The sequence below is a fragment of the Dermochelys coriacea genome, chromosome 17 (assembly GCF_009764565.3).
Source record: "Dermochelys coriacea isolate rDerCor1 chromosome 17, rDerCor1.pri.v4, whole genome shotgun sequence".
NCBI classification, from domain to species: Eukaryota; Metazoa; Chordata; order Testudines; family Dermochelyidae; genus Dermochelys; species Dermochelys coriacea.
Window position 1 is genome coordinate 21,846,589 of NC_050084.1, and position 26,073 is coordinate 21,872,661.

Genomic DNA, 26,073 nt, shown 5'->3' on the forward strand with positions numbered 1-26,073 from the left:
CCCACCAGCCAGATACATGGGAAAGAATCCTCTGTAGTAACTCAGAGCCCTCCCCATCTAGTGTCACATCACCGGACGTTGGAGATATTTGCTGGTAGCAGTCACGGATTGGCTACATGCCATTGTAGGACGTCTCATCATCCCATCACCTCCATAAACATATCATGCTCAGGCATTAGCACTCGACTCAGTATGCTGGTAGACTTCTGTTGTAAGACACACACTACTCAATAGTCCTGGAGGGAGAGAAGTGTCTCCCATCTCCTGTCTCAAGACACACTATTTTTGTGGGACCTGCCTCTAACAATAAGAACATAATTGGTGGCATATATACACACATTTTCAGAAGAACATAAGAATGGCCCTACTGGGTCAGACCAAAGGTCCATCTAGCCCAGTATCCTCTCTTCTGACAGTGGCCAATGCCAGGTGCCCCAGAGGGAATGAACAGAACAGATAATCATCACGTGAGCCATCCCCTGTCACTCATTCCCAACTTCTGGCAAATAGAGGCTAGGGACAACATTTCTGCCCATCCTGGCTAATAGCCATTGATGGATCTATCCTCCATGAATTTATCTAGATCTTTTATTAACCCTGTTATGGTCTTGGCCTTCACAACATCCTAGGGTGACCAGATGTCCTGATTTTATCAGGACAGTCCCAATTTTGGGGTCTTTTTCTTATAGGGGCTCCTATTACCCACCACCACCATCCCGATTTCTCACACTTGCTGTCTGGTCTCCCTACAACATCCTCTGGCAAGGAGTTCCACAGGTTGACTATGCGTTGTGTGAAGAAGCTTTAGCAAAGCTTTTGATACCATCTCCCACAGTATTCTTGCCAGCAAGTTAAAGAAGTATGGGCTGGATGAATGGACTATAAGGTGAATAGAAAGCTGGCTAGATCATCGGGCTTATCGGGTAGTGATCAATGGCTCCATGTCTCATTGGCAGCCGGTATCAAGCGGAGTGCCCCAAGGGTCAGTCCTGGGGCCAGTTTTGTTCAATATCTTCATTAATGATCTGGAGGATGGTGCGGATTGCATCCTCAGCAAGTGTGCAGCTGACACTAAACTGTGAGGAGAGGTAGATACGCTGGAGGGTAGGGAGAGGATACAGAGGGACCTAGACAAATTAGAGGGTTGGGCCAACAGAAATCTGATGAGGTTCAACAAGGACAAGTGCAGAGTCCTGCACTTAGGACAGAAGAATCCCATGCTCTGCTACAGAGTAGGGACCGAGTAGCTAGGCAGCAGTTCTGCAGGAAAGGACCTAGGGGTTACAATGAATGAGAAGCTGGATATGAGTCAACAGTGTATTCTTGTTGCCAAGAAGGCTAACGGCATTTTGGGCTGTATAAGTAGGAGCATTGCCAGCAGATCGAAGGACGTGATCATTCTTCTCTATTCAGCATTGGTAAGGCCTCATCTGGAGTACTGTGTCCAGTTTTGGGCCCCACACTACAAGAAGGATTTGGACAAATTGGAAAGAGTCACAATGAAAATGATCAGGGGGCTGGAGCACAAGACTTATGAGGAGAGGCTGAGGGAACTGGGATTATTTAGTCTGCAGAAGAGAAGAATGAGAGGGGATTTGGTATTACTTAATGAAATAATACCAAGGTTTGGCCCTCCAGAAGTAATTGACTCAGACCAAGGTACTCACTTTACCGCAAAGATTTGTGGCGAACTTACAAAAGCAGTAGAAACAAAATGGGCTTTTCACACTCCTTGGCATCCCCAAAGTTCAGGCCAGGTAGAGCGGATGAATGGAACTCTAAAAACTCTTTTAACAAAATTGTGCCAAGAACTCAACATGAGATGGACTACAGTCCTTCCTCTAGCTCTTTACACTATTCAAACAACTCCGGGTGCCAGAACTAAATTGGCACCTTACGAAATCCTGTTTGGACATGTACCCCCGACCTTCGCTCCTTTGATATCAGTTCCCACTGATACTGATATGACCAAAGCGACAGAAACTTATGTGAAAGAATTGCAGAGACAGCTAGTGACACTGCAGAAATACTCTGCACACTCCCAGTCTTTACCTTTGTGGGAAGCGGTTCATTCTTTTTTACCAGGTGATCCTGTGTGGGTAAAAGCATATAAGAAGACTCCGCTTCAACCACTGTGGTTAGGACTCTTTGAAATCCTCCAGAGCCCTACCGCTATCCGAGTGAAGGAACTACCCACCTGGATCCATCATACCAGAGTCAAGAGGAGCACCGCTAGGGAACCTGACCTGGAAAAAGGTTCCCCAGAAGCAGACGGTATTGGACTTCAAGGGAGCTACACATGTTCACCCCACTGTGAACCGGGTGAATCAGAAGCGGACGACATTCGTGTTCAAGACCAATGGACTGCCACCCCTTTGGGCGATCTGAAGCTCCGACTGCAGCTGAACAAACCTTGAGTTGGTGGTGTCCTATCCGAGAAGGATGGCCCCGGGATTTAGCATGGGTTCTTGTGTTTGAAATCTGTTTGTTATTTGTTATTTTTCTTTTTTGGTGGTACAAGGAGTAGAAAGAATAGAATCACATAGTCCTAACACATTTATACGCCTTGCCCATGAAATGAAAGCTCGCATGCCAGCCCTACAAAATACTTCATGCTGAGTGTGCTCGTTAATGCCAGCCGATAGCCAAAAGGGTCTTCCCATGGTCCCTATTCCTCTTGGTGCAATGAATATGACCTGGACCCCATCCTGGAAGGATTCCTCAGGCAATTTAAATATTACCTAGGCGGATACAGGCATCTCTGAGAGCAGGTATCTAATAGTTTGGAAACAAGTTGGTCAATGGTGCCTCTTGAAAAAGGGAAAAAATAGCATTAGGAAATAGTGAGTGCAAAGCTTACTTTAACAAAAAGAAAAGGAGGACTTGTGGCACCTTAGAGACTAACAAATTTATTAGAGCATAAGCTTTTGTGAGCTACAGCTCACTTCATCGGATGCATTTGGTGGAAAAAACAGAGGGGAGATTGATATACACACACAGAGAACATGAAACAATGGGTTTATCATACACACTGTAAGGAGAGTTATCACTTAAGATGAGCCATCGCCAGCAGCATGGGGGGAGAGAGGAAAACCTTTCATGGTGACAAGCAAGGTAGGCTATTTCCAGCAGTTAACAAGAACATCTGAGGAACAGTGGGGGGTGGGGTGGGGGGGAGAAATAACATGGGGAAATAGTTTTACTTTGTGTAATGAGTCATCCATTCCCAGTCTCTATTCAAGCCTAAGTTAATTGTATCCAGTTTGCAAATTAATTCCAATTCAGCAGTCTCTCGTTGGAGTCTGTTTTTTAAGTTTTTTTGTTGAAGGATAGCCACCCTCAGGTCTGTAATCGAGTGACCAGAGAGATTGAAGTGTTCTCCGACTGGTTTTTGAATGTTATAATTCTTGACGTCTGATTTGTGTCCATTCATTCTTTTACGTAGAGACTGTCCAGTTTGGCCAATGTACATGGCAGAGGGGCATTGCTGGCACATGATGGCATAGATCACATTGGTAGATGCGCAGGTGAACAAGCCTCTGATAGTGTGGCTGATGTGATTAGGCCCTATGATGGTGTCCCCTGAATAGATATGTGGACAGAGTTGGCAACGGGCTTTGTTGCAAGGATAGGTTCCTGGGTTAGTGGTTCTGTTGGGTGGTGTGTGGTTGCTGGTGAGTATTTGCTTCAGATTGGGGGGCTGTCTGTAGGCCTGAATAGAGACTGGGAATGGATGAAGTGAGCTGTAGCTCACGAAAGCTTATGCTCTAATAAATTTATTAGTCTCTAAGGTGCCACAAGTACTCCTTTTCTTTTTGCGAATACAGACTAACACGGCTGCTACTCTGAAAGCTTACTTTAACGGCACTCATTTTGGGAGCAAGAGAGGTCCTAATATCACTCTCCTTAATGGGGCAACCTCTTGTACTTCTGCGTGGCACAGTTTCACAGATAACAAGTGCAGTTTACATGGGGAGGAACATTTCCTGTATCAAGGTCACAAATTGGTGGAACATTACGTTATAAATTGCACGCTTGAGTATAACCTGACAACTCATACTATGTGCTTATGTTCCTCCAATGCTTCTGTGACTAAATTCTCCCTTCTCCCATCTTGGACAGGGTGGTACAGACGTATTAATAATACCTGGTCCAAAGTCACTCCTACTCTCTTTGGAGTATACTGGGTGTGTGGTAATAAGGCATACCAAGCCCTCCCTCCTTCATGGAGTGGCTCCTGCTATTTGGCTTGGTTAGAACCACCTGTAGTATATCGCACATAATTTCCTAAAGGAAAAATCAGAAATGTAAGGGGGCAGAGGAAGACATTAATGTCTCTCGTCCCCTTACTTGGCGTGCCCTAAACGATTGGACAGGTGCTTGTGCAGGATTCGTCTTCGCCTGTGGGGGCGCCACTTGGCGTATTGGAGAAGAAGTAATGAGTCTTCAGGGAGTATTGGAGGTAATGGCAAATACTACTGCCGAGGCCTTGATAGATTTAGCAACTGAGCAAAAGAAACTAAGGCAGCTGGTCCTTCAGAACCGCTTGGCTTTAGATATTTTGCTGGCCTCCCAGGGAGGAACATGTGCGTTAATTGGGCAGGAATGCTGTGTATATATTCCAGATGTTTATAACGCCACCTGGGAAAGAGCAAACCACCTTATACAAGTTGCAAAAGACCATGGAGGACAGCGGGTTGACTCGTGGTAGAGCAATTTGTTTAATTGGATTCCAGATATAGGTGGCTGGGTACATAACCTGCTTCGCAGTGCTGTTGTAATTATTTGTGGTTTAATAGTTTTGTATATTATGTTAAGATGTAGCTGTTGGATGGGTACCAAGCTGTGCCCTACTAACTAGTGAATAGTCCTAAGTCACTACCCACAGTGGCCAGTATGTCCCAAGAGTTCCCCTATGGCACTCTTTTTTCTGGGGACAAAGGGGGGACTGTTAGGTGAGAAAAATTAAACATGAAGCAGTTATGCCAACCGAACCAAAGTCAGGCCAAGAAAGGCTGCTGGGAAAGTTTCTGAAAGTAGAATGATTAAATACTTGTTTAATGTACAGAGAGTGAGAAAAAGGGGAGGCCTGCTGCATTCCTGCATTATCGTACCAGATGTTCTGAGAATGAGATGGAGACACACTGTCTCCACACCTTGTTTTTGTTTCATGTATGTTTTTAACTCCTCGTCTCCAGTTTGACAACTGGATTGCTAAGAAAGTCAGGGAGGCATAACAACTTGCAAAAAGCTATATACAATAGGAGATAGATATGCATGCATGATAAAGGACTTTTAACTAGCAAAGGGGGGGGGAGGGTTGGGCTATTTCATGAATAATTTGTGACGCGACAGACCTGTCTATAAAAACCTATTAGTTTTAGGTTCTGTCTCCAGAGCAATCGGGAGGGGCGATGGCAGCACGTCTAGACGTACCTGAGCTAGCCTCGATTGGGCTGGCATGCCAAACACCGCAACCCTAGCCAGCCATGTACAATCCCGCCGGGGATCTTCCGTACTCCCTTGGGCAGCCAGCCCCTGCCACTGGCCATGCCAGCCTGGCTCCGCTGCTGGGGTATCTGTAGATCCACAGCATAGACCTCTACCACTTCAGCTAATGGAGTGACTGGTAGCAGTAGAAGACTGTTATCTTCCCTGAGGGCCTGGTGCTAGAGGGGGATGGAGACACACACTTTGCCAGTGGGTTTCACAGCTATTTGCTGAGGGCAGAGGGATGGTGCTATGCAGGACTCCTGGGGTCAATTACAGGTTCTGCAAAGGAGAGTGTGACTCTTCTGCTTCTGCCACACAGCCTGTCCCTGAAACCTGCTACTCCGATCCCTGTCGCCCCAGCTTCTGCTCCTCTCCCCTCCCACCTATGGCATCTCACAGCAGGCCACTGACCTCTGGCAGAGGGGAGCTGGGCTTGGTCACTGACAGATGGCACCAGACATTTCAGCCTTCCCGGCCCTGCCCCAGAGCCGCCTCCCAAAGCTGAGATGTTCTTTCCCTTTCTTTGCCAGGGCCGCCTCCGGCAAGAGCAGGAAGGCCGGGTCCTGGGCTTAGAGCTGGGAAGGGTGAACTCACCCCCCATCACTTCTATGACTGGGATCCTATTCCAGCTTCAGCCAAACGTAAGTGGGGGGAATCTTTCTGTAGACACGCCATGGTGACATGGCCCATCCTTGGTCTCCATAGTTACACTATGGCGATATGTCCCATCCTTGGTCTCCACAGTGACACCATAGTCACCTGGCCCACCTGTGGGTCTCCATAGTGACACCATGGCGACCAGGCCCACCTGTGGGTCTCCATAGTGACAACATACTGACATGGCCATTCCTTGTCCAGGAAATGGGGGCATTTCCTACTCACAGCTGCAGAAGCAATGGGTCACGTTAGAAAACACTGGACTTTATTGTATCTGCAAAGAATGACAGTGGTGTTGGCAGGGGGTCTCTTCCCCATCACACAGTCACTGGGGGACAAAGGACACAGAAGGGATGGAGGGAGTGGGAGGGGTTCTCCTTAAATAAACAGGGCTAGAAAAATAGCTTCTCTAAACCGTGCAATGATGCACATCAGTCCGTGTCAATAATGGGGAGCATTACATTGAGTTCTTGTCCAGCTGCACAGTCTGGATGTCTTTACGTGATTTTTCTTGCTTTCCTTGACATTTAGCCAGTGATATCTTACTGTGATCAACACAGACTTCCTTCCCCTTCGTGAGCATCACTCTGTGAGGAGAAAGAGAGAGAGAGAGAGAGATGAGCCCAGCTCCCTTACCAAATGCAAGGGACGCCCAGACTGATCGCAGCTCCCGCGGCAGGGCAGTGACTGTGAGAGCGCTGGGAACGGAGGCACTTGTCCCTGAAACGGTCTGGTTCCGCAGTGAAACCGGTTCCCTGAATGCTGGAGGCTGACAGAGCTGCCTGGGCCCAAGCACGGTGCACTTGCCTTCCCCAGCAACAACACAGCTCAATCGGACCTGCAACATCTTGTGCTATTGCAATCGGTGCCCCCCACGCAGACCGGTCAATACACCATGACCGTGGCCTGCCGCGCTGCCACCTTGGAATAGGAGCCCCACCAGCTTGGTCAACGCACTGCTGCCCTAGGCTGCCTATCCCCTGCCAGACCAATTCCATCCCCCACCCCCAGCTCTGCCAACACCTTTCGCTCCTGAGCTACAGCCCCCACCCTGCTACTGGAACCAGAGTCCCCACAATCCTCGGCTCGTGCACCTTGACCCTGCTGAGCTGGGCTCCCGGCTAGCCCAGAGCTGGGGAAGCACATGCAGTCCTTCTAGTGTGTCTCTGACTCCAACAGCCCCAAACCTCAGTTAGCCAAGCTGTATCATCGGCCAGCAGCGTCGCCTAGTGACACCTGCCCCTTAGCAACAGTGTGATTGCCCCTTTCCATTTTCCTTTTGTAACTGAGCCCCACTGAGTCAGGCTAACGGCCCTGAGACCCCCTTGTTTGTTTAGTTGATCATTTGCAACACAGGCAGTTGAGGCGAACCATAACCATACAAAGATATCTCGTCCCACAATGCACTTTGTTCCTGTCGGGCGACAATTCCTGACTCCATGTCTGTAACAGTACCACGGAATATTTACAGGTTGCAGAGGAGCAGCCGTGTTAGTCTGTAGCCACAGAAGGAACAGGAGGACTTGTGGCACCTTCGAGATTAACAAATTTATTAGAGCACAAGCTTTCGTGAGCTACAGCTCACTTCATCGGATGTGATGAAGGTGCCACAAGTGCCACGAGTTGCCACAAGTACTCCTTTTCTTCCTGCAGAATATTTAGGACAGAAATTTCAGCAGTAGAGGACGTCATTACAGCAGCTGAGACTGAATCTCGGCTACAAAGTCGCAGAGGCGGTAAAGACCATGGAGTGGGAGAGGAAATTATTGGGTTTGCACATGAAAGGTAAAAAATGTGGTGGCATTTTATTTGCCTGTATTTGGCAGCGCTACGGGCCCAAGATGAGACAGACACATCGGCCCCGTGTGTGTCTCACGCCCCGGGATACTCACATCACGGCCTGGCGGGAGCAGTTAGGACCTGTGGGTCTGCAACTTTTGATGTGTTTTGGAGAAATTCTTCTGGGAACAAAATTATCTTTCATGCAGCATGTGTTGCTCTGGCTGATGACTGGGAAGAAGAAGGGAAAGGGAATTAGTTCTCCTTCCCTCAGGAACAAGGGAGCGCTGACTGGAGAGAATTTCTTACACTGACTAGTTCTGTTCTCATTAACAGCCATCCCCCCTTTCTGGAGGCAGGTGGGAATTCTTGGATGCTCCCCCGGCCCCTCCACAATCGGGTTAATTGTTGTTGTTGTTCTGCCCTCCACTGGCACAAGAAATGGACTATTCTCCATTCTGCCACTGAGTGATCTGGGTTGTCCCTTTGCCGCTCTGTGCCTTGGTTTCCCTGCCAGCAGCATGGGGGTAAGGGTACTGACACTCCCACTGGGGGCTGGCGAGGGTTAATTCAGTGATGCTGGTGAATGCCTTTCAGAGCCTGGGATAAAGGGCTATCGATATCTGAGCTCTGGAGCAGGCAGCTCTCGGCCTCCGTTCCCAAAGCCTTTTTCCCCATTTCACAGATGAAACCTGAGGCCCAGGAAGAGTCCGGCTCAGATTTCCAAAGCTTCCTAGGGGATTTTGGTGCAATTTCCATGGGACTTGGGCAGCCCAAACCCCTCAGGCGGCGTTGGAAATCCAGCCTCAGTGACGGAGGCTGGACTTGTACCCACATCTCCTGAGTCCTAGCACAGGGCCCACCCACACCCCTTCCTTCCTCTGCTTCACCCACTGCCCTTCCAAAGCTCCCGGGCCCTAACGCTGGTGCTGGAAATGCCCGGGCTGGTGGAGCCTGGCAAGGCAGGGCTCTGTAGAGTAAGGAAAGGGGTGGATCCGGTACTTACAGGAATCGCAGTGGGCTTCCGTCCAGAGAGCGGCAAGGAGCAGCGTTGTCAGGGCTAAGGAGGTGACCTTCATTTCCAGGCAGGTTCTCTCGGCTCCAGTTGAAGCAGAGGCAGGTTGCTCCACAGTGGGGTGGCCGAGAAGGGTCTGGCTTCCCCCTCCCCTGCCTCTGTATTTTATAGCCCTCAGCAGGGATTTCCATGGCTGCGGTGGCGAGTGCGTGGAGGTGGAGAAGGGGCTGGAGGGGAATAGTTATTAATAAATGATAACGAAGGAATGGAATCTGCCTCTTCCCCCACGCAATTACCAGTGGCCAGAGGGGACAGAACAGGGGCTGGAAAGTCTCTTGCTGATTTACAGATAAGGAGCCAGCCCTGCACATGCTCACGTGGGAGGGGCGGGCTGCAGATTTTTAAGTTTAAATTTAGTCATTTGCAAACCACACAGGATGACACACGATTCCCTGCCCCTGTGTTTGCTGAAGTCCTGCACTGAGTCTCTTTCAAACCCAGTCAGTGACACCGGCTGACGAGCCCTGGAAAGGAGACAAGGTCAGGCCCATCTCGTGTAGATGGGACGGTGGGGTTGGATGGGCTTCAGTGGAGGTTAAACCCTCCCCACACATTTCGTGTGCTTCGCTATGCAGGTATCAACGGTAATAGCAGAGTGCCCCAGTCCTGGATGGGCCTCCTCCGTGCAGCTCCCCTTGCAGATGGCAGTGCTGTCCTGCTTTCACACCTGGGGACTGCAGCACCAGAGACCCTGGGGGACTTGTCCAAGCTCTGGTGGGAAGGCTTTGGCTGAGCTGGGAGTAGGATCAGACCCCTTGAGTCACACCCCAGTGCCTTCCCCCTTTGCCATCCTTCCCCCGAAGCTGCTCCCCGTTCATCATGCACCCCAAGAGCTGGGCTTGTGATGCAGTTGAGCAGCCCCCCTAAACCAACTCATTTCAGGGGGAATCCCACGCTGATGAGAAGGTTTCTCCATGTACCCTAGTAACTAGGTAGCAACGTGCCCATTGAACAGCAATTGACATTAAAGGCCTTAGGGGCTGATTTCCAGCCTGTGGCACATTAGCAGCAGGGCTAGAATTAGTGGTGCAGGTAGGGATCATTGACTAATTTCACACATTGTAAGGCCAGAAGGGACCATAGGATAATCTAGTCTGACCTCCTGTACAACACAGGCTGGAGAATTTCACCCATTTCCCCCTGTATGGAGCCTAACAGCTTGTGTTTGGCCAAAAAGGAAAGGAGTACTTGTGGCACCTTAGAGACTAACAAATTTATTAGAGCATAAGTTTTCGTGAGCTACATAAGCGCTCACGAAAGCTTATGCTCTAATAAATTTGTTAGTCTCTAAGGTGCCACAAGTACTCCTTTTCTTTTTGCGAATACAGACTAACACGGCTGCTACTCTGAAACCTGTTTGGCCAAAGCATCTCTGTCAGACAGGTCTCTGAGTTTGGTCTGAAAACATCCAGGGATGGAGATTTCATCACGTCCCTTAGGATTTTGTTCTAATGGTTGATCAGCCTCCCTGTGGAAAATGTGGCCCTGATTTCTTACCAGGATTTGTCTGGTTTCAGCCTCCAGCCGTTGGTCATTGTTCTGCCTTTCTCCACTGGGTTAAAGAGCACTTTATTGCCTGGTATATTCTCCCCACGAAGGTGCTGGTACCCGGTCCCCAAGTCACCCCTTGCTCTTTTCTCTGAGAAGCTAACTAGACTGAGTTCTTTCAGTCTCTCTTTGAAAGGGATTTTTTCCAGCCCTCGACTGATTCTTGCGGCTCTTCCCTTCACGTGCTCCAGTTTTTCCCACATCCCTTTTGAAATGCAGATACCAGACCTGGGTGCATCTGTCAATACATGGAAAACCTTAAGCGGAAGCCAGACCTGGGCAAGGCCTTCGAGTTGCCATGCAAGTGGCAACCACTTCCTCCCCGGGGGCAGCTTCACCTGATTTGCCTACTGGAGGTTCATCCACAAGGCCTGGCTCAACTGCGTCCCGCTGAATGGAGCCATCCACACGGAATCAAGACAAGCGATGTAGGAAGTGCGGCTATGCCAACAAGACACTACCCCACTTCCGGTGTAGCTGCAATCCCTATTCCAGAGTCTGGCAGCTGAGACACAACACCATCCAAGATCACCTGGTCAGAGCCATCCTGCCACCCATGGGGGAGGTTGCTGTGAACTCCGCCATCCCCAGAATTGACAGCCAACTGCGACCGGACATCATCATCACCAGTTAGGACCGGAAGAAGATCATCATGGTGGATGTCACAGTGCCCTTTGAAAACAGGACCCCAGCTTTCCACGACTCCCAGTTTTGAAAGCTGGAGAATACGCCCCTCTGGCCAACACCCTGAGAGCTAGGGGCTACGAGGTTCAAACTCACGCGCTGATCATCGGAGGCCTGGGCCCATGGGACCCCCGGTAACAACGAGTGCTGAGAGAATGTGGTGTCAGTTAACGCTATGCTCGGCTGATGCAGCAACTCATGGTGTCGGACGCCATCAGGTGGTTGAGGGACAGCTACGTAGAACACATCACTGGAGATCGGCAATACCAGGAGGAAAGAGCTGGTGTACCAATGAGAAGCGCAGTCGAGAAAGTAACTGAAATACTTTCCTGATGTACTGTTTTTTCTAAATGGACAACCTACCCTAAATTCTCAATTACTGAGGGACAATCTTCACTCATTGATATATTTTGCTTTCTGCCACCAGCTCTCTGTATAACTTTTGTCATGAGTAATGTATCCAAACACTTGTATGGTAAATATCTAAACAGTATTCTTAAATTCATTCACCTAAATTTGGGTTATTGCTGATTATGCACTATATGTATCATATGACTTAAAAACAAACTTTGTATTTGTGCCAAATCTAAGCACTATACCCAGATGTACAGACACTCTTTTCTCAATCTGTATATTATATAATTTTAACATTAGCTTTAATAAACATGTTAAATCCGCGTTTCGATCTCACCAGCACCACAGACAAAGGTGAAATCTCTGCCCTGCGCCTACTCACCACTCCCCTGTTTTTACCTTCAATGTCACAGTGATGCCACAGTGTCACACAGGGCTCATGTTCATTGTCTGGCCACTGTGACCCCTAGATCCTTTTCATTTCACTGCTTCCCAGGATACAGCTCCCCATTCTGCAGGTGCGGCCTGCATGCCTCAGTCCTAGATGTTTCTATGGCCTTGCATTTGGCGGTATTAAAATGCATTTGGCTTGCATGGGCCCAGGTTACCAAGTGATCCAGATCGCTGTATATGTCTGCCCTGTCCTGGTCATTATTTACTGCTCTGCCAGTCTTTGTGCCATTCACAAATCTGACAGCAGTGATTTTATATTTACTTCCAGCTCATTCCTGAAGATATCGAATAGCATCAGGGCTCAGACTGATCCTGTGGAACTCCACTAGAAATGCGTCCATTTAATGACTACTTGATGAGATCTGTCCATGAGCCAGTTCTTCGGCTGTTGAACATGTGCTTTACTGATGGTGTGTAGTGCTCGTTTTTAATCAGAATGCCTTGCGGGACTAAGTCAAACACCTCATAAAACTCAAAGACTATTATATCAATGGCGTTACCTTTATCAACCACATCTGTAATCTCATCAAAAAAATGAAATCAGGTGTGTTTGACAAAACCTGTTTCCCATAAAGCCCAGGTCAAGTGGAATTAATTATATTCCTGTCCTTTTATTCTTTATCAGATGAATCCTGTATCCGCCTTTCCATTATTCTGCCAGGGACTGATGTCAGAATAACTGGACCATGATATCATCCAGCTTGCCTTTTTAAAATATTGGCATAACATTAGTACCTTCCAGTCTCCTGGAATTTTCCCTGTTCAGTTATTCCAACATTTATTAAACATTAACAACCGCAGCCAGAGATCTCCTCAGCCAACTCTGGGCTGGTCAAAGGTCCCTCAAGGTCCCTTTTCTCCCTGTAAGGGGCTGATTTTCATAATCAAAATGCTCGAAAATCCACATCCGCAGGGTAATGGTCCTCAAAACTGGTGTGCCACAACAAGGCCTGGGGTAGACTTTGTGTCACAAATTGCGCGTCATTTGGTTAAGGGGTTCCAGAGATACAGCCCTCCCCCAGCTGAGATGCTCGTAATGTTCAAAGTGTACTAAAATCCACGTCACAATGTAAATTGCTTTAAGAGTTGATATGTGGCAAGGGAGCCTGGAGTACAGCTTGTGGTGCAATTTGGGGGTCAGTTAGTCAAGGGGTTCCCAGATATAGACTCCTACAAATGTGCTGCTTTTATCATTTTCAGATTCATACGGCTTTTTTTTAATATGTCCTTCTAGCTCTAATTGAGGGGCACTGAAGGCTGAAGGTGAGAGATCCAGGGGTGCCCTGAGGAAGAGGAAAGACAGAAAGCCCAGCTGAGCTGTTTGTATTCATAAGGACAGTCTGGCCTTTGGACTTTGTTACTTTATTTAATGAAGGCAAACCCAAAGGAGGGGCAAGTATCAGGAAGCCTGTGGCTGCCGGGTTGGGGAGCAGCGGCCTCCTCCCACCTGAGTCCACCTCAGAATGGAAAAATCAGACCTACAAGGTTCCAAGTGCAAAAAGGGAACAGAAGCCACTTTGGTTTCCCTTCCTGCACCGTTTCACTTACTGAAATGACTGACCCCAAACCAACATGGTAATTGAAAGTCAAAGGCTTCCCATTGGTTCTTCCTGTTAAATTATTGCCTGGAGACATTACTGGGAGGATTTGAGGTTCAGAGGCCCAAGGTCACACAGGCAGTCTGTGGCAGGGAGACACACCAAATGTCCTGATCCATAGCAAGCTAACCTTTAGGAGACAGGGGAATGTCTTGGGAGTTAAGCTGAGGCACTAGAAAACATGTTACAAATTTGATTTATATGTAGATGGTTATTTCCTGTATTCTTACTTTCCCTCTGTGACCGGATGCCTGGAGGGGCCACACTGAGAGGACCACTCTCAGGGCAGGCTGCAAGGAATAGGGCAGACAATCCCCCAAACTGGTGGTTTATCCTATAATTAGATTCACCAAGCCAGTAACAAAACAACTTCTGCAATACCAGACTGATTAACAGAAGCCAAATATAATCCCCTTTAGGCAATCCAGCCCTGGGATCCCATCTAGACAGCCAGGTCTAATATAATGAGAGGTAATTGAAAACTTGAATCATCATATATGAGGTTCATAGAATCATAGAAGATTAGGGTTGGAAGAGACCTCAGGAGGTCATCTAGTCCAACCCCCTGCTCAAAGCAGGACCAACCCCAACTAAATCATCCCAACCAGGGCTTTGTAAAACCGGGCCTTTAAAACCTTTAAGATCCTAGCACGATCAGGGGTAATGGCAGCGGTAAAGGCCCAGAGGTTCTATAAGTGGAAATACCAGGAGAACAAACCCCCGAGGTCCCAGCTATTCGACCTCATACACCTCGCATGGAAGTGGTCACAGCCTGAGGTGTGGAGCCTGGAGGAGATTTTGGAGACTCTGGTCATAGACCATTACATGCGGGGACTGCCGCCAGATCTCCACAAATGGGTAGGCCAGAATGATCTGTTCACATACGACGAGATGATCACACTGGTAGAAAGACAGATGGCAGCCAGGGAACTGACCCGACTACCCAAGAAAGGCCCCTTTCGAAGCAAGCATCCGACCCCAACCCTGAAAGGTTGGGCAGCCAAACCCCCGGGGAGTCCTAGGTGGAAGAAGGGGGGGGCCGAAAACCAGTGGGGATCCCAGAAGGAAGGGATTGGCCTGAGTGGGGGGAACCTCGGGACTAAACCCCCTAACCCCTGGGATAGGGGAGTGATTAAAAGCAATTATAGATGTTATGCATGTGGGGAGTGGGGACACATAGCAGCACAGTGTCCCAGCACCGAGGCACCTATGCAATGTAACTTGGGGGATTGGGAGGTCCCATGCTCCCTTTGATGCATACCCCATACCACACATCGACAAACTGGTTGACCGACTGGGTAGTGCCCGATTCTTGACTACACTGGATCTGACAAAAGGGTACTGGCAGATTCCTCTGACCAAAGAAGCTAAAGAAAAGACAGCTTTCTCCACCCCGGATGGGCTATTCCAGTACACCGTCCTCCCTTTTGGGCTACATGGGGCCCCAGCCACATTCCAGCGCCTCATGGATAAGCCTCTGTGCCCCCATACTAATTATGCAGCTGCATACCTAGATGATGTCATCATCCATACGCCAGACTGGGGAACCCACTTGGAGAAAGTTGAGGCAGTACTGCGCACCTTAAGGCGGGCTGGCCTCACTGCTAATCCCGCTAAATGTGCCATAGGGCTAGCAGAGGCTAGGTACCTGGGATATATTGTGGGAAGGGGCATAGTGAAGCCCCAAACGAATAAGCTAGATGCAATTCAAAACTGGCCCTGGCTGACCCGAAAGAAGCAGGTCCGTGCGTTCCTAGGCATGGTAGGCTACTACCCACGGTTTATTCCCCAATTCGTCACTAGCGCAAGTCCTCTAACGAACCTGGTGAAGGCCCGAGGTCCAGACATGGTAAAGTGGACCGACGCAGCAGAGGGGGCATTTACAGACCTTTGGACGGCCCTCTGTAATGACCCCGTACTCATAGCCCCGGACTTTAACAGGGAATTTATTTTACAAACAGACGCTTCCGAGGTGGGGTTGGGAGCAGTTCTGTCGCAAATGGTGGGAGAAGAGGAACACCCGATCCTCTACCTAAGCAGAAAGCTTCTCCCAAGAGAACAGAAATACACAGTGGTCGAGAGAGAATGCCTTTCTATCAAATGGGCTATAGAGACATTGCCTTATTACCTCTTAGGCCGGCGATTTACTCTTGTGATGAACCATGCACCCCTCCAGTGGATGCAGAGGAATAAGGAAAAGAATGCAAGGGTCACCAGGTGGTTCTTATCCCTCCAACCATTCCAGTTCCGCATACGGCACAGGGCTGGATGCCACCATGGCAACGCTGATGGTCTGTCACGAGCATACTGCCTGGAGTCCCAAGTTGCCCAACTCTATGGTGTTGAGCAGAGGGGAGGATATGTGACGGGGCAAGGCCAGATGACTATAGAAAAGTAGTGGGAGATAGATAGATTAGCTCCAGGCTAAACTAATCCCTGGTACCAGGTTAAGTGAAATGGAAGCTGCTCCAGGTCAATTAAGACACCTGGGGCCAATTAAGAACTTTCCAGAAGTCAGGGAGAAGGCTAGGTTGATTGGGACACCTGAAACCAATCAGGGGCTGGCTGAAACTAGTTAAAAGCCTCCCAGTTAGTCAGGTGGGGGCAGATGTCAGGAGCTGTGGGAGGAAGTTGCGCTGTTGGAAAGGCTGAGTAGTACACACCATATCAGGTACAAGGAAGGAGGCCCTGAGGTAAGGGTGAAGTGGAGCTTGAGGAAGTGAGGGCTATTGTGGGGGAAGTAGACCAGGGAATTGTACATGTCATGTTTCTAAAAGGTCAGCTACCATAGCTGATACTATTAGGATCCCTGGGCTGGAGCCCGGAGTAGAGGGTGGGCCCGGACTTCCACCCCTCCCCACCTTTGCCCCCTGTTTAATCACTGAGACTGGGAGACAACAGAGACTGTGCAAGGAAGGATAACTTCTCCTCACCTCACTCACTGGCGTATGATGAAAATGGCTCAGTAGACTGTGACCCTTGTCTTAGAGAAAGAAGGGTTATGTGGAGGGTCACAGTGATAGTGAAATCCGCCAGGAAACGCGGGACCCACAGAGGCAAAGACAGAGCTTTGTCACAATATTGATCTTTTAACCATTTGCAACTCTCTTCTCTTTTCCTTTTATTATTAAACCTTTAGTTTTAGTTACTAAAGAATTGGCATCAGTGCGATTATTGGGCAAGATCTGTCAGGTCTTTTGAGATTGATGAACCTTGCCAGCAAGTTAAAGAAGTATGGGCTGGATGAATGGACTATAAGGTGGATAGAAAGTTGGCTAGATCATCGGGCGCAATGGGTAGTGATCAATGGCTCCATGTCTAGTTGGCAGCCGGTATCAAGTAGAGTGCCTCAGGGGTCGGTCCTGGTACCAGTTTTGTTCAATATCTTCATTAATGATCTGGATGATGGGATGAATTGCACCCTCAGCAAGTTCGTGGATGACACTAAGCTTGGGAGAGAGGTAGATACACTGGAGGGTTGGGTTAGGGTCCAGAATGACCTAGACAAATTGGAGGTTTGGGCCAAAATAAATCTAATGAGGTTCAACAAGGACAAGGGCAGAATCCTGCACTTAGGATGGAAGAATCCCATGTACTGCTACAGGCTGGTGAGCGACTGGCTAAGCGGCAGTTCTGCAGAAAAGGACCTGGGATAACAGTGAATGACAAATTTGATATGAGTCATCGGTGGGCCCTTGTTTCCAAGAAGGCTAATGGCATATTGGGCTGCATTAGTAGGAGCATTGCCAGCAGATCGAAGTGATTATTCACCTCTATTCGGCACTGATGAGGCCACATCTGGAGTATTGTGTCCAGTTTTGTTCTCCCCCCATCCCCTCCCCACCAGCCCACTACAGAAAGGAAGTGCACAAATTTGAGAGAGTCCAGCAGAGGGCAATGAAAATTATTAGGGGGCTGGGGCATATGAGTTACGAGGAGAGGCTGAGGAAACTGGGGTTATTTAGTCTGCAGAAGAGAAGAGTGAGGGGGGATTTGATAGCAGCCTTCAACTACCTGAAGGGGGATTCCAAAGAGGATGGAGCTCGGCTGTTCTCTGTGGTAGCAGATGACAGAAGCAGGAGCAATGGTCTCAAGATGCAGTGGCAGAGGTCTAGGTTGGATATTAGGAAACGCTATTTCACTAGGAGGGTGGTGAAGCACTGGAATGGGTTACCTAGGGAGGTGGTGGAATCTCCTTCCTTAGAGGTTTTTAAGGTCAGGCTTGACAAAGCCCTGGCTGGAATGATTTAGTTGGGGTTGGTCCTGCTTTGAGCAGGGGGTTGGACTAGTTGACCTCCTGAGGTCTCTTCCAACCCTAATCTTCTATGATTCTATGAACCTCATATATGATGATTCAAGTTTTCAATTACCTCTCATTATATTAGACCTGGCTGTCTAGATGGGATCCCAGGGCTGGATTGCCTAAAGGGGATTATATTTGGCTTCTGTTAATCAGTCTGGTATTGCAGAAGTTGTTTTGTTACTGGCTTGGTGAATCTAATTATAGGATAAACCACCAGTTTGGGGGATTGTCTGCCCTATTCCTTGCAGCCTGCCCTGAGAGTGGTCCTCTCAGTGTGGCCCCTCCAGGCATCCGGTCACAGAGGGAAAGTAAGAATACAGGAAATAACCATCTACATATAAATCAAATTTGTAACATGTTTTCTAGTGCCTCAGCTTAACTCCCAAGACATTCCCCTGTCTCCTAAAGGTTAGCTTGCTATGGATCAGGACATTTGGTGTGTCTCCCTGCCACAGACTGCCTGTGTGACCTTGGGCCTCTGAACCTCAAATCCTCCCAGTAATGTCTCCAGGCAATAATTTAACAGGAAGAACCAATGGGAAGCCTTTGACTTTCAATTACCATGTTGGTTTGGGGTCAGTCATTTCAGTAAGTGAAACGGTGCAGGAAGGGAAACCAAAGTGGCTTCTGTTCCCTTTTTGCACTTGGAACCTTGTAGGTCTGATTTTTCCATTCTGAGGTGGACTCAGGTGGGAGGAGGCCGCTGCTCCCCAACCCGGCAGCCACAGGCTTCCTGATACTTGCCCCTCCTTTGGGTTTGCCTTCATTAAATAAAGTAACAAAGTCCAAAGGCCAGACTGTCCTTATGAATACAAACAGCTCAGCTGGGCTTTCTGTCTTTCCTCTTCCTCAGGGCACCCCTGGATCTCTCACCTTCAGCCTTCAGTGCCCCTCAATTAGAGCTAGAAGGACATATTAAAAAAAAGCCGTATGAATCTGAAAATGATAAAAGCAGCACATTTGTAGGAGTCTATATCTGGGAACCCCTTGACTAACTGACCCCCAAATTGCACCACAAGCTGTACTCCAGGCTCCCTTGCCACATATCAACTCTTAAAGCAATTTACATTGTGACGTGGATTTTAGTACACTTTGAACATTACGAGCATCTCAGCTGGGGGAGGGCTGTATCTCTGGAACCCCTTAACCAAATGACGCGCAATTTGTGACACAAAGTCTACCCCAGGCCTTGTTGTGGCACACCAGTTTTGAGGACCATTACCCTGCGGATGTGGATTTTCGAGCATTTTGATTATGAAAATCAGCCCCTTACAGGGAGAAAAGGGACCTTGAGGGACCTTTGACCAGCCCAGAGTTGGCTGAGGAGATCTCTGGCTGCGGTTGTTAATGTTTAATAAATGTTGGAATAACTGAACAGGGAAAATTCCAGGAGACTGGAAGGTACTAAAGTTATGCCAATATTTTAAAAAGGCAAGCTGGATGATATCATGGTCCAGTTATTCTGACATCAGTCCCTGGCAGAATAATGGAAAGGCGGATACAGGATTCATCTGATAAAGAATAAAAGGACAGGAATATAATTAATTCCACTTGACCTGGGCTTTATGGGAAACAGGTTTTGTCAAACACACCTGATTTCATTTTTTTGATGAGATTACAGATGTGGTTGATAAAGGTAACGCCATTGATATAATAGTCTTTGAGTTTTATGAGGTGTTTGACTTAGTCCCGCAAGGCATTCTGATTAAAAACGAGCACTACACACCATCAGTAAAGCACATGTTCAACAGCCGAAGAACTGGCTCATGGACAGATCTCATCAAGTAGTCATTAAATGGACGCATTTCTAGTGGAGTTCCACAGGATCAGTCTGAGCCCTGATGCTATTCGATATCTTCAGGAATGAGCTGGAAGTAAATATAAAATCACTGCTGTCAGATTTGTGAATGGCACAAAGACTGGCAGAGCAGTAAATAATGACCAGGACAGGGCAGACATATACAGCGATCTGGATCACTTGGTAACCTGGGCCCATGCAAGCCAAATGCATTTTAATACCGCCAAATGCAAGGCCATAGAAACATCTAGGACTGAGGCATGCAGGCCGCACCTGCAGAATGGGGAGCTGTATCCTGGGAAGCAGTGAAATGAAAAGGATCTAGGGGTCACAGTGGCCAGACAATGAACATGAGCCCTGTGTGACACTGTGGCATCACTGTGACATTGAAGGTAAAAACAGGGGAGTGGTGAGTAGGCGCAGGGCAGAGATTTCACCTTTGTCTGTGGTGCTGGTGAGATCGAAACGCGGATTTAACATGTTTATTAAAGCTAATGTTAAAATTATATAATATACAGATTGAGAAAAGAGTGTCTGTACATCTGGGTATAGTGCTTAGATTTGGCACAAATACAAAGTTTGTTTTTAAGTCATATGATACATATAGTGCATAATCAGCAATAACCCAAATTTAGGTGAATGAATTTAAGAATACTGTTTAGATATTTACCATACAAGTGTTTGGATACATTACTCATGACAAAAGTTATACAGAGAGCTGGTGGCAGAAAGCAAAATATATCAATGAGTGAAGATTGTCCCTCAGTAATTGAGAATTTAGGGTAGGTTGTCCATTTAGAAAAAACAGTACATCAGGAAAGTATTTCAGTTACTTTCTCGACTGCGCTTCTCATTGGTACACCAGCTCTTTCCTCCTGGTATTGCCGATCTCCAGTGATGTGTTCTACGTAGCTGTCCCTCAACCACCTGATGGCGTCCGACACCATGAGTTGCTGCATCAGCCGAGCATAGCGTTAACTGACACCACATTCTCTCAGCACTCGTTGTTACCGGGGGTCCCATGGGCCCAGGCCTCCGATGATCAGCGCGTGAGTTTGAACCTCGTAGCCCCTAGCTCTCAGGGTGTTGGCCAGAGGGGCGTATTCTCCAGCTTTCAAAACTGGGAGTTGTGGAAAGCTGGGGTCCTGTTTTCAAAGGGCACTGTGACATCCACCATGATGATCTTCTTCCGGTCCTAACTGGTGATGATGATGTCCGGTCGCAGTTGGCTGTCAATTCTGGGGATGGCGGAGTTCACAGCAACCTCCCCCATGGGTGGCAGGATGGCTCTGACCAGGTGATCTTGGATGGTGTTGTGTCTCAGCTGCCAGACTCTGGAATAGGGATTGCAGCTACACCGAAAGTGGGGTAGTGTCTTGTTGGCATAGCCGCACTTCCTACATCGCTTGTCTTGATTCCGTGTGGATGGCTCCATTCAGCGGGACGCAGTTGAGCCAGGCCTTGTGGATGAACCTCCAGTAGGCAAATCAGGTGAAGCTGCCCCCGGGGAGGAAGTGGTTGCCACTTGCATGGCAACTCGAAGGCCTTGCCCAGGTCTGGCTTCCGCTTAAGGTTTTCCATGTATTGACAGATGCACCCAGGTCTGGTATCTGCATTTCAAAAGGGATGTGGGAAAAACTGGAGCACGTGAAGGGAAGAGCCGCAAGAATCAGTCGAGGGCTGGAAAAAATCCCTTTCAAAGAGAGACTGAAAGAACTCAGTCTAGTTAGCTTCTCAGAGAAAAGAGCAAGGGGTGACTTGGGGACCGGGTACCAGCACCTTCGTGGGGAGAATATACCAGGCAATAAAGTGCTCTTTAACCCAGTGGAGAAAGGCAGAACAATGACCAACGGCTGGAGGCTGAAACCAGACAAATCCTGGTAAGAAATCAGGGCCACATTTTCCACAGGGAGGCTGATCAACCATTAGAACAAAATCCTAAGGGACGTGATGAAATCTCCATCCCTGGATGTTTTCAGACCAAACTCAGAGACCTGTCTGACAGAGATGCTTTGGCCAAACAGGTTTCAGAGTAGCAGCCGTGTTAGTCTGTATTCGCAAAAAGAAAAGGAGTACTTGTGGCACCTTAGAGACTAACAAATTTATTAGAGCATAAGCTTTCGTGAGCGCTTATGTAGCTCACGAAAACTTATGCTCTAATAAATTTGTTAGTCTCTAAGGTGCCACAAGTACTCCTTTCCTTTTTGGCCAAACACAAGCTGTTAGGCTCCATACAGGGGGAAATGGGTGAAATTCTCCAGCCTGTGTTGTACAGGAGGTCAGACTAGATTATCCTATGGTCCCTTCTGGCCTTACAATGTGTGAAATTAGTCAATGATCCCTATCTGCACCACTAATTCTAGCCCTGCTGCTAATGTGCCACAGGCTGGAAATCAGCCCCTAAGGCCTTTAATGTCAATTGCTGTTCAATGGGCACGTTGCTACCTAGTTACTAGGGTACATGGAGAAACCTTCTCATCAGCGTGGGATTCCCCCTGAAATGAGTTGGTTTAGGGGGGCTGCTCAACTGCATCACAAGCCCAGCTCTTGGGGTGCATGATGAACGGGGAGCAGCTTCGGGGGAAGGATGGCAAAGGGGGAAGGCACTGGGGTGTGACTCAAGGGGTCTGATCCTACTCCCAGCTCAGCCAAAGCCTTCCCACCAGAGCTTGGACAAGTCCCCCAGGGTCTCTGGTGCTGCAGTCCCCAGGTGTGAAAGCAGGACAGCACTGCCATCTGCAAGGGGAGCTGCACGGAGGAGGCCCATCCAGGACTGGGGCACTCTGCTATTACCGTTGATACCTGCATAGCGAAGCACACGAAATGTGTGGGGAGGGTTTAACCTCCACTGAAGCCCATCCAACCCCACCGTCCCATCTACACGAGATGGGCCTGACCTTGTCTCCTTTCCAGGGCTCGTCAGCCGGTGTCACTGACTGGGTTTGAAAGAGACTCAGTGCAGGACTTCAGCAAACACAGGGGCAGGGAATCGTGTGTCATCCTGTGTGGTTTGCAAATGACTAAATTTAAACTTAAAAATCTGCAGCCCGCCCCTCCCACGTGAGCATGTGCAGGGCTGGCTCCTTATCTGTAAATCAGCAAGAGACTTTCCAGCCCCTGTTCTGTCCCCTCTGGCCACTGGTAATTGCGTGGGGGAAGAGGCAGATTCCATTCCTTCGTTATCATTTATTAATAACTATTCCCCTCCAGCCCCTTCTCCACCTCCACGCACTCGCCACCGCAGCCATGGAAATCCCTGCTGAGGGCTATAAAATACAGAGGCAGGGGAGGGGGAAGCCAGACCCTTCTCGGCCACCCCACTGTGGAGCAACCTGCCTCTGCTTCAACTGGAGCCGAGAGAACCTGCCTGGAAATGAAGGTCACCTCCTTAGCCCTGACAACGCTGCTCCTTGCCGCTCTCTGGACGGAAGCCCACTGCGATTCCTGTAAGTACCGGATCCACCCCTTTCCTTACTCTACAGAGCCCTGCCTTGCCAGGCTCCACCAGCCCGGGCATTTCCAGCACCAGCGTTAGGGCCCGGGAGCTTTGGAAGGGCAGTGGGTGAAGCAGAGGAAGGAAGGGGTGTGGGTGGGCCCTGTGCTAGGACTCAGGAGATGTGGGTACAAGTCCAGCCTCCGTCACTGAGGCTGGATTTCCAACGCTGCCTGAGGGGTTTGGGCTGCCCAAGTCCCATGGAAATTGCACCAAAATCCCCTAGGAAGCTTTGGAAATCTGAGCCGGACTCTTCCTGGGCCTCAGGTTTCATCTGTGAAATGGGGAAAAAGGCTTTGGGAACGGAGGCCGAGAGCTGCCTGCTCCAGAGCTCAGATATCGATAGCCCTTTATCCCAGGCTCTGAAAGGCATTCACCAGCATCACTGAATTAACCCTCGCCAGCCCCCAGTGGGAGTGTCAGTACCCTTACCCCCATGCTGCTGGCAGGGAAACCAAGGCACAGAGCGGCAAAGGGACAACCCAGATCACTCAGTGGCAGAATGGAGAATAGTCCATTTCTTGTGCCAGTGGAGGGCAGAACAACAACAACAATTAACCCGATTGTGGAGGGGCCGGGGGAGCATCCAAGAATTCCCACCTGCCTCCAGAAAGGGGGGATGGCTGTTAATGAGAACAGAACTAGTCAGTGTAAGAAATTCTCTCCAGTCAGCGCTCCCTTGTTCCTGAGGGAAGGAGAACTAATTCCCTTTCCCTTCTTCTTCCCAGTCATCAGCCAGAGAAACACATGCTGCATGAAAGATAATTTTGTTCCCAGAAGAATTTCTCCAAAACACATCAAAAGTTGCAGACCCACAGGTCCTAACTGCTCCCGCCAGGCCGTGATGTGAGTATCCCGGGGCGTCACACACACGGGGCCGATGTGTCTGTCTCATCTTGGGCCCGTAGCGCTGCCAAATACAGGCAAATAAAATGCCACCACATTTTTTACCTTTCATGTGCAAACCCAATAATTTCCTCTCCCACTCCATGGTCTTTACCGCCTCTGCGACTTTGTAGCCGAGATTCAGTCTCAGCTGCTGTAATGACGTCCTCTACTGCTGAAATTTCTGTCCTAAATATTCTGCAGGAAGAAAAGGAGTACTTGTGGCAACTCGTGGCACTTGTGGCACCTTCATCACATCCGATGAAGTGAGCTGTAGCTCACGAAAGCTTGTGCTCTAATAAATTTGTTAATCTCGAAGGTGCCACAAGTCCTCCTGTTCCTTCTGTGGCTACAGACTAACACGGCTGCTCCTCTGCAACCTGTAAATATTCCGTGGTACTGTTACAGACATGGAGTCAGGAATTGTCGCCCGACAGGAACAAAGTGCATTGTGGGACGAGATATCTTTGTATGGTTATGGTTCGCCTCAACTGCCTGTGTTGCAAATGATCAACTAAACAAACAAGGGGGTCTCAGGGCCGTTAGCCTGACTCAGTGGGGCTCAGTTACAAAAGGAAAATGGAAAGGGGCAATCACACTGTTGCTAAGGGGCAGGTGTCACTAGGCGACGCTGCTGGCCGATGATACAGCTTGGCTAACTGAGGTTTGGGGCTGTTGGAGTCAGAGACACACTAGAAGGACTGCATGTGCTTCCCCAGCTCTGGGCTAGCCGGGAGCCCAGCTCAGCAGGGTCAAGGTGCACGAGCCGAGGATTGTGGGGACTCTGGTTCCAGTAGCAGGGTGGGGGCTGTAGCTCAGGAGCGAAAGGTGTTGGCAGAGCTGGGGGTGGGGGATGGAATTGGTCTGGCAGGGGATAGGCAGCCTAGGGCAGCAGTGCGTTGACCAAGCTGGTGGGGCTCCTATTCCAAGGTGGCAGCGCGGCAGGCCACGGTCATGGTGTATTGACCGGTCTGCGTGGGGGGCACCGATTGCAATAGCACAAGATGTTGCAGGTCCGATTGAGCTGTGTTGTTGCTGGGGAAGGCAAGTGCACCGTGCTTGGGCCCAGGCAGCTCTGTCAGCCTCCAGCATTCAGGGAACCGGTTTCACTGCGGAACCAGACCGTTTCAGGGACAAGTGCCTCCGTTCCCAGCGCTCTCACAGTCACTGCCCTGCCGCGGGAGCTGCGATCAGTCTGGGCGTCCCTTGCATTTGGTAAGGGAGCTGGGCTCATCTCTCTCTCTCTCTCTCTTTCTCCTCACAGAGTGACGCTCACGAAGGGGAAGGAAGTCTGTGTTGATCACAGTAAGATATCACTGGCTAAATGTCAAGGAAAGCAAGAAAAATCACGTAAAGACACCCAGACTGCACAGCTAAGACAGAAGCAGCTGGACAAGAACTCAATGTAATGCTCCCCATTATTGACACGGACTGATGTGCATCAGTGCACGGTTTAGAGAAGCTATTTTTCTAGCCCTGTTTATTTAAGGAAAACCCCTCCCACTCCCTCCATCCCTTCTGTGTCCTTTGTCCCCCAGTGACTGTGAGATGGGGAAGAGACCCCCTGCCAACACCACTGTCATTCTTTGCAGATACAATAAAGTCCAGTGTTTTCTAACGTGACCCATTGCTTCTGCAGCTGTGAGTAGGAAATGCCCCCATTTCCTGGACAAGGAATGGCCATGTCAGTATGTTGTCACTATGGAGACCCACAGGTGGGCCTGGTCGCCATGGTGTCACTATGGAGACCCACAGGTGGGCCAGGTGACTATGGTGTCACTGTGGAGACCAAGGATGGGACATATCGCCATAGTGTAACTATGGAGACCAAGGATGGGCCATGTCACCATGGCGTGTCTACAGAAAGATTCCCCCCACTTACGTTTGGCTGAAGCTGGAATAGGATCCCAGTCATAGAAGTGATGGGGGATGAGTTCACCCTTCCCAGCTCTG

General features: G+C 49.1%; 2 protein-coding genes across 2 annotated transcripts; one reads left to right on the top strand and one right to left on the bottom strand.

Annotated features, from left to right (window-relative positions):
• Positions 1-6,414: 6,414 nt before the first annotated feature.
• Positions 6,415-9,273, bottom strand: LOC119844814 (interleukin-8-like). The gene is made up of 3 exons (XM_038376177.2): positions 8,936-9,273; positions 8,043-8,160; positions 6,415-6,737 (listed from the first exon to the last, which is right to left on the bottom strand). The coding sequence occupies exons 1-3, from the start codon at positions 9,006-9,008 to the stop codon at positions 6,608-6,610; spliced, it is 321 nt and encodes a 106-aa protein (XP_038232105.1). The 5' UTR covers positions 9,009-9,273; the 3' UTR covers positions 6,415-6,607.
• Positions 9,274-22,850: 13,577 nt separating this feature from the next.
• Positions 22,851-25,669, top strand: LOC119844815 (interleukin-8-like). The gene is made up of 3 exons (XM_038376178.2): positions 22,851-23,188; positions 23,964-24,081; positions 25,385-25,669. Exons 1-3 carry the CDS (start codon positions 23,116-23,118, stop codon positions 25,527-25,529), a joined length of 336 nt encoding a protein of 111 aa, XP_038232106.2. The 5' UTR covers positions 22,851-23,115; the 3' UTR covers positions 25,530-25,669.
• The last annotated feature ends 404 nt before the right edge of the window (positions 25,670-26,073 follow it).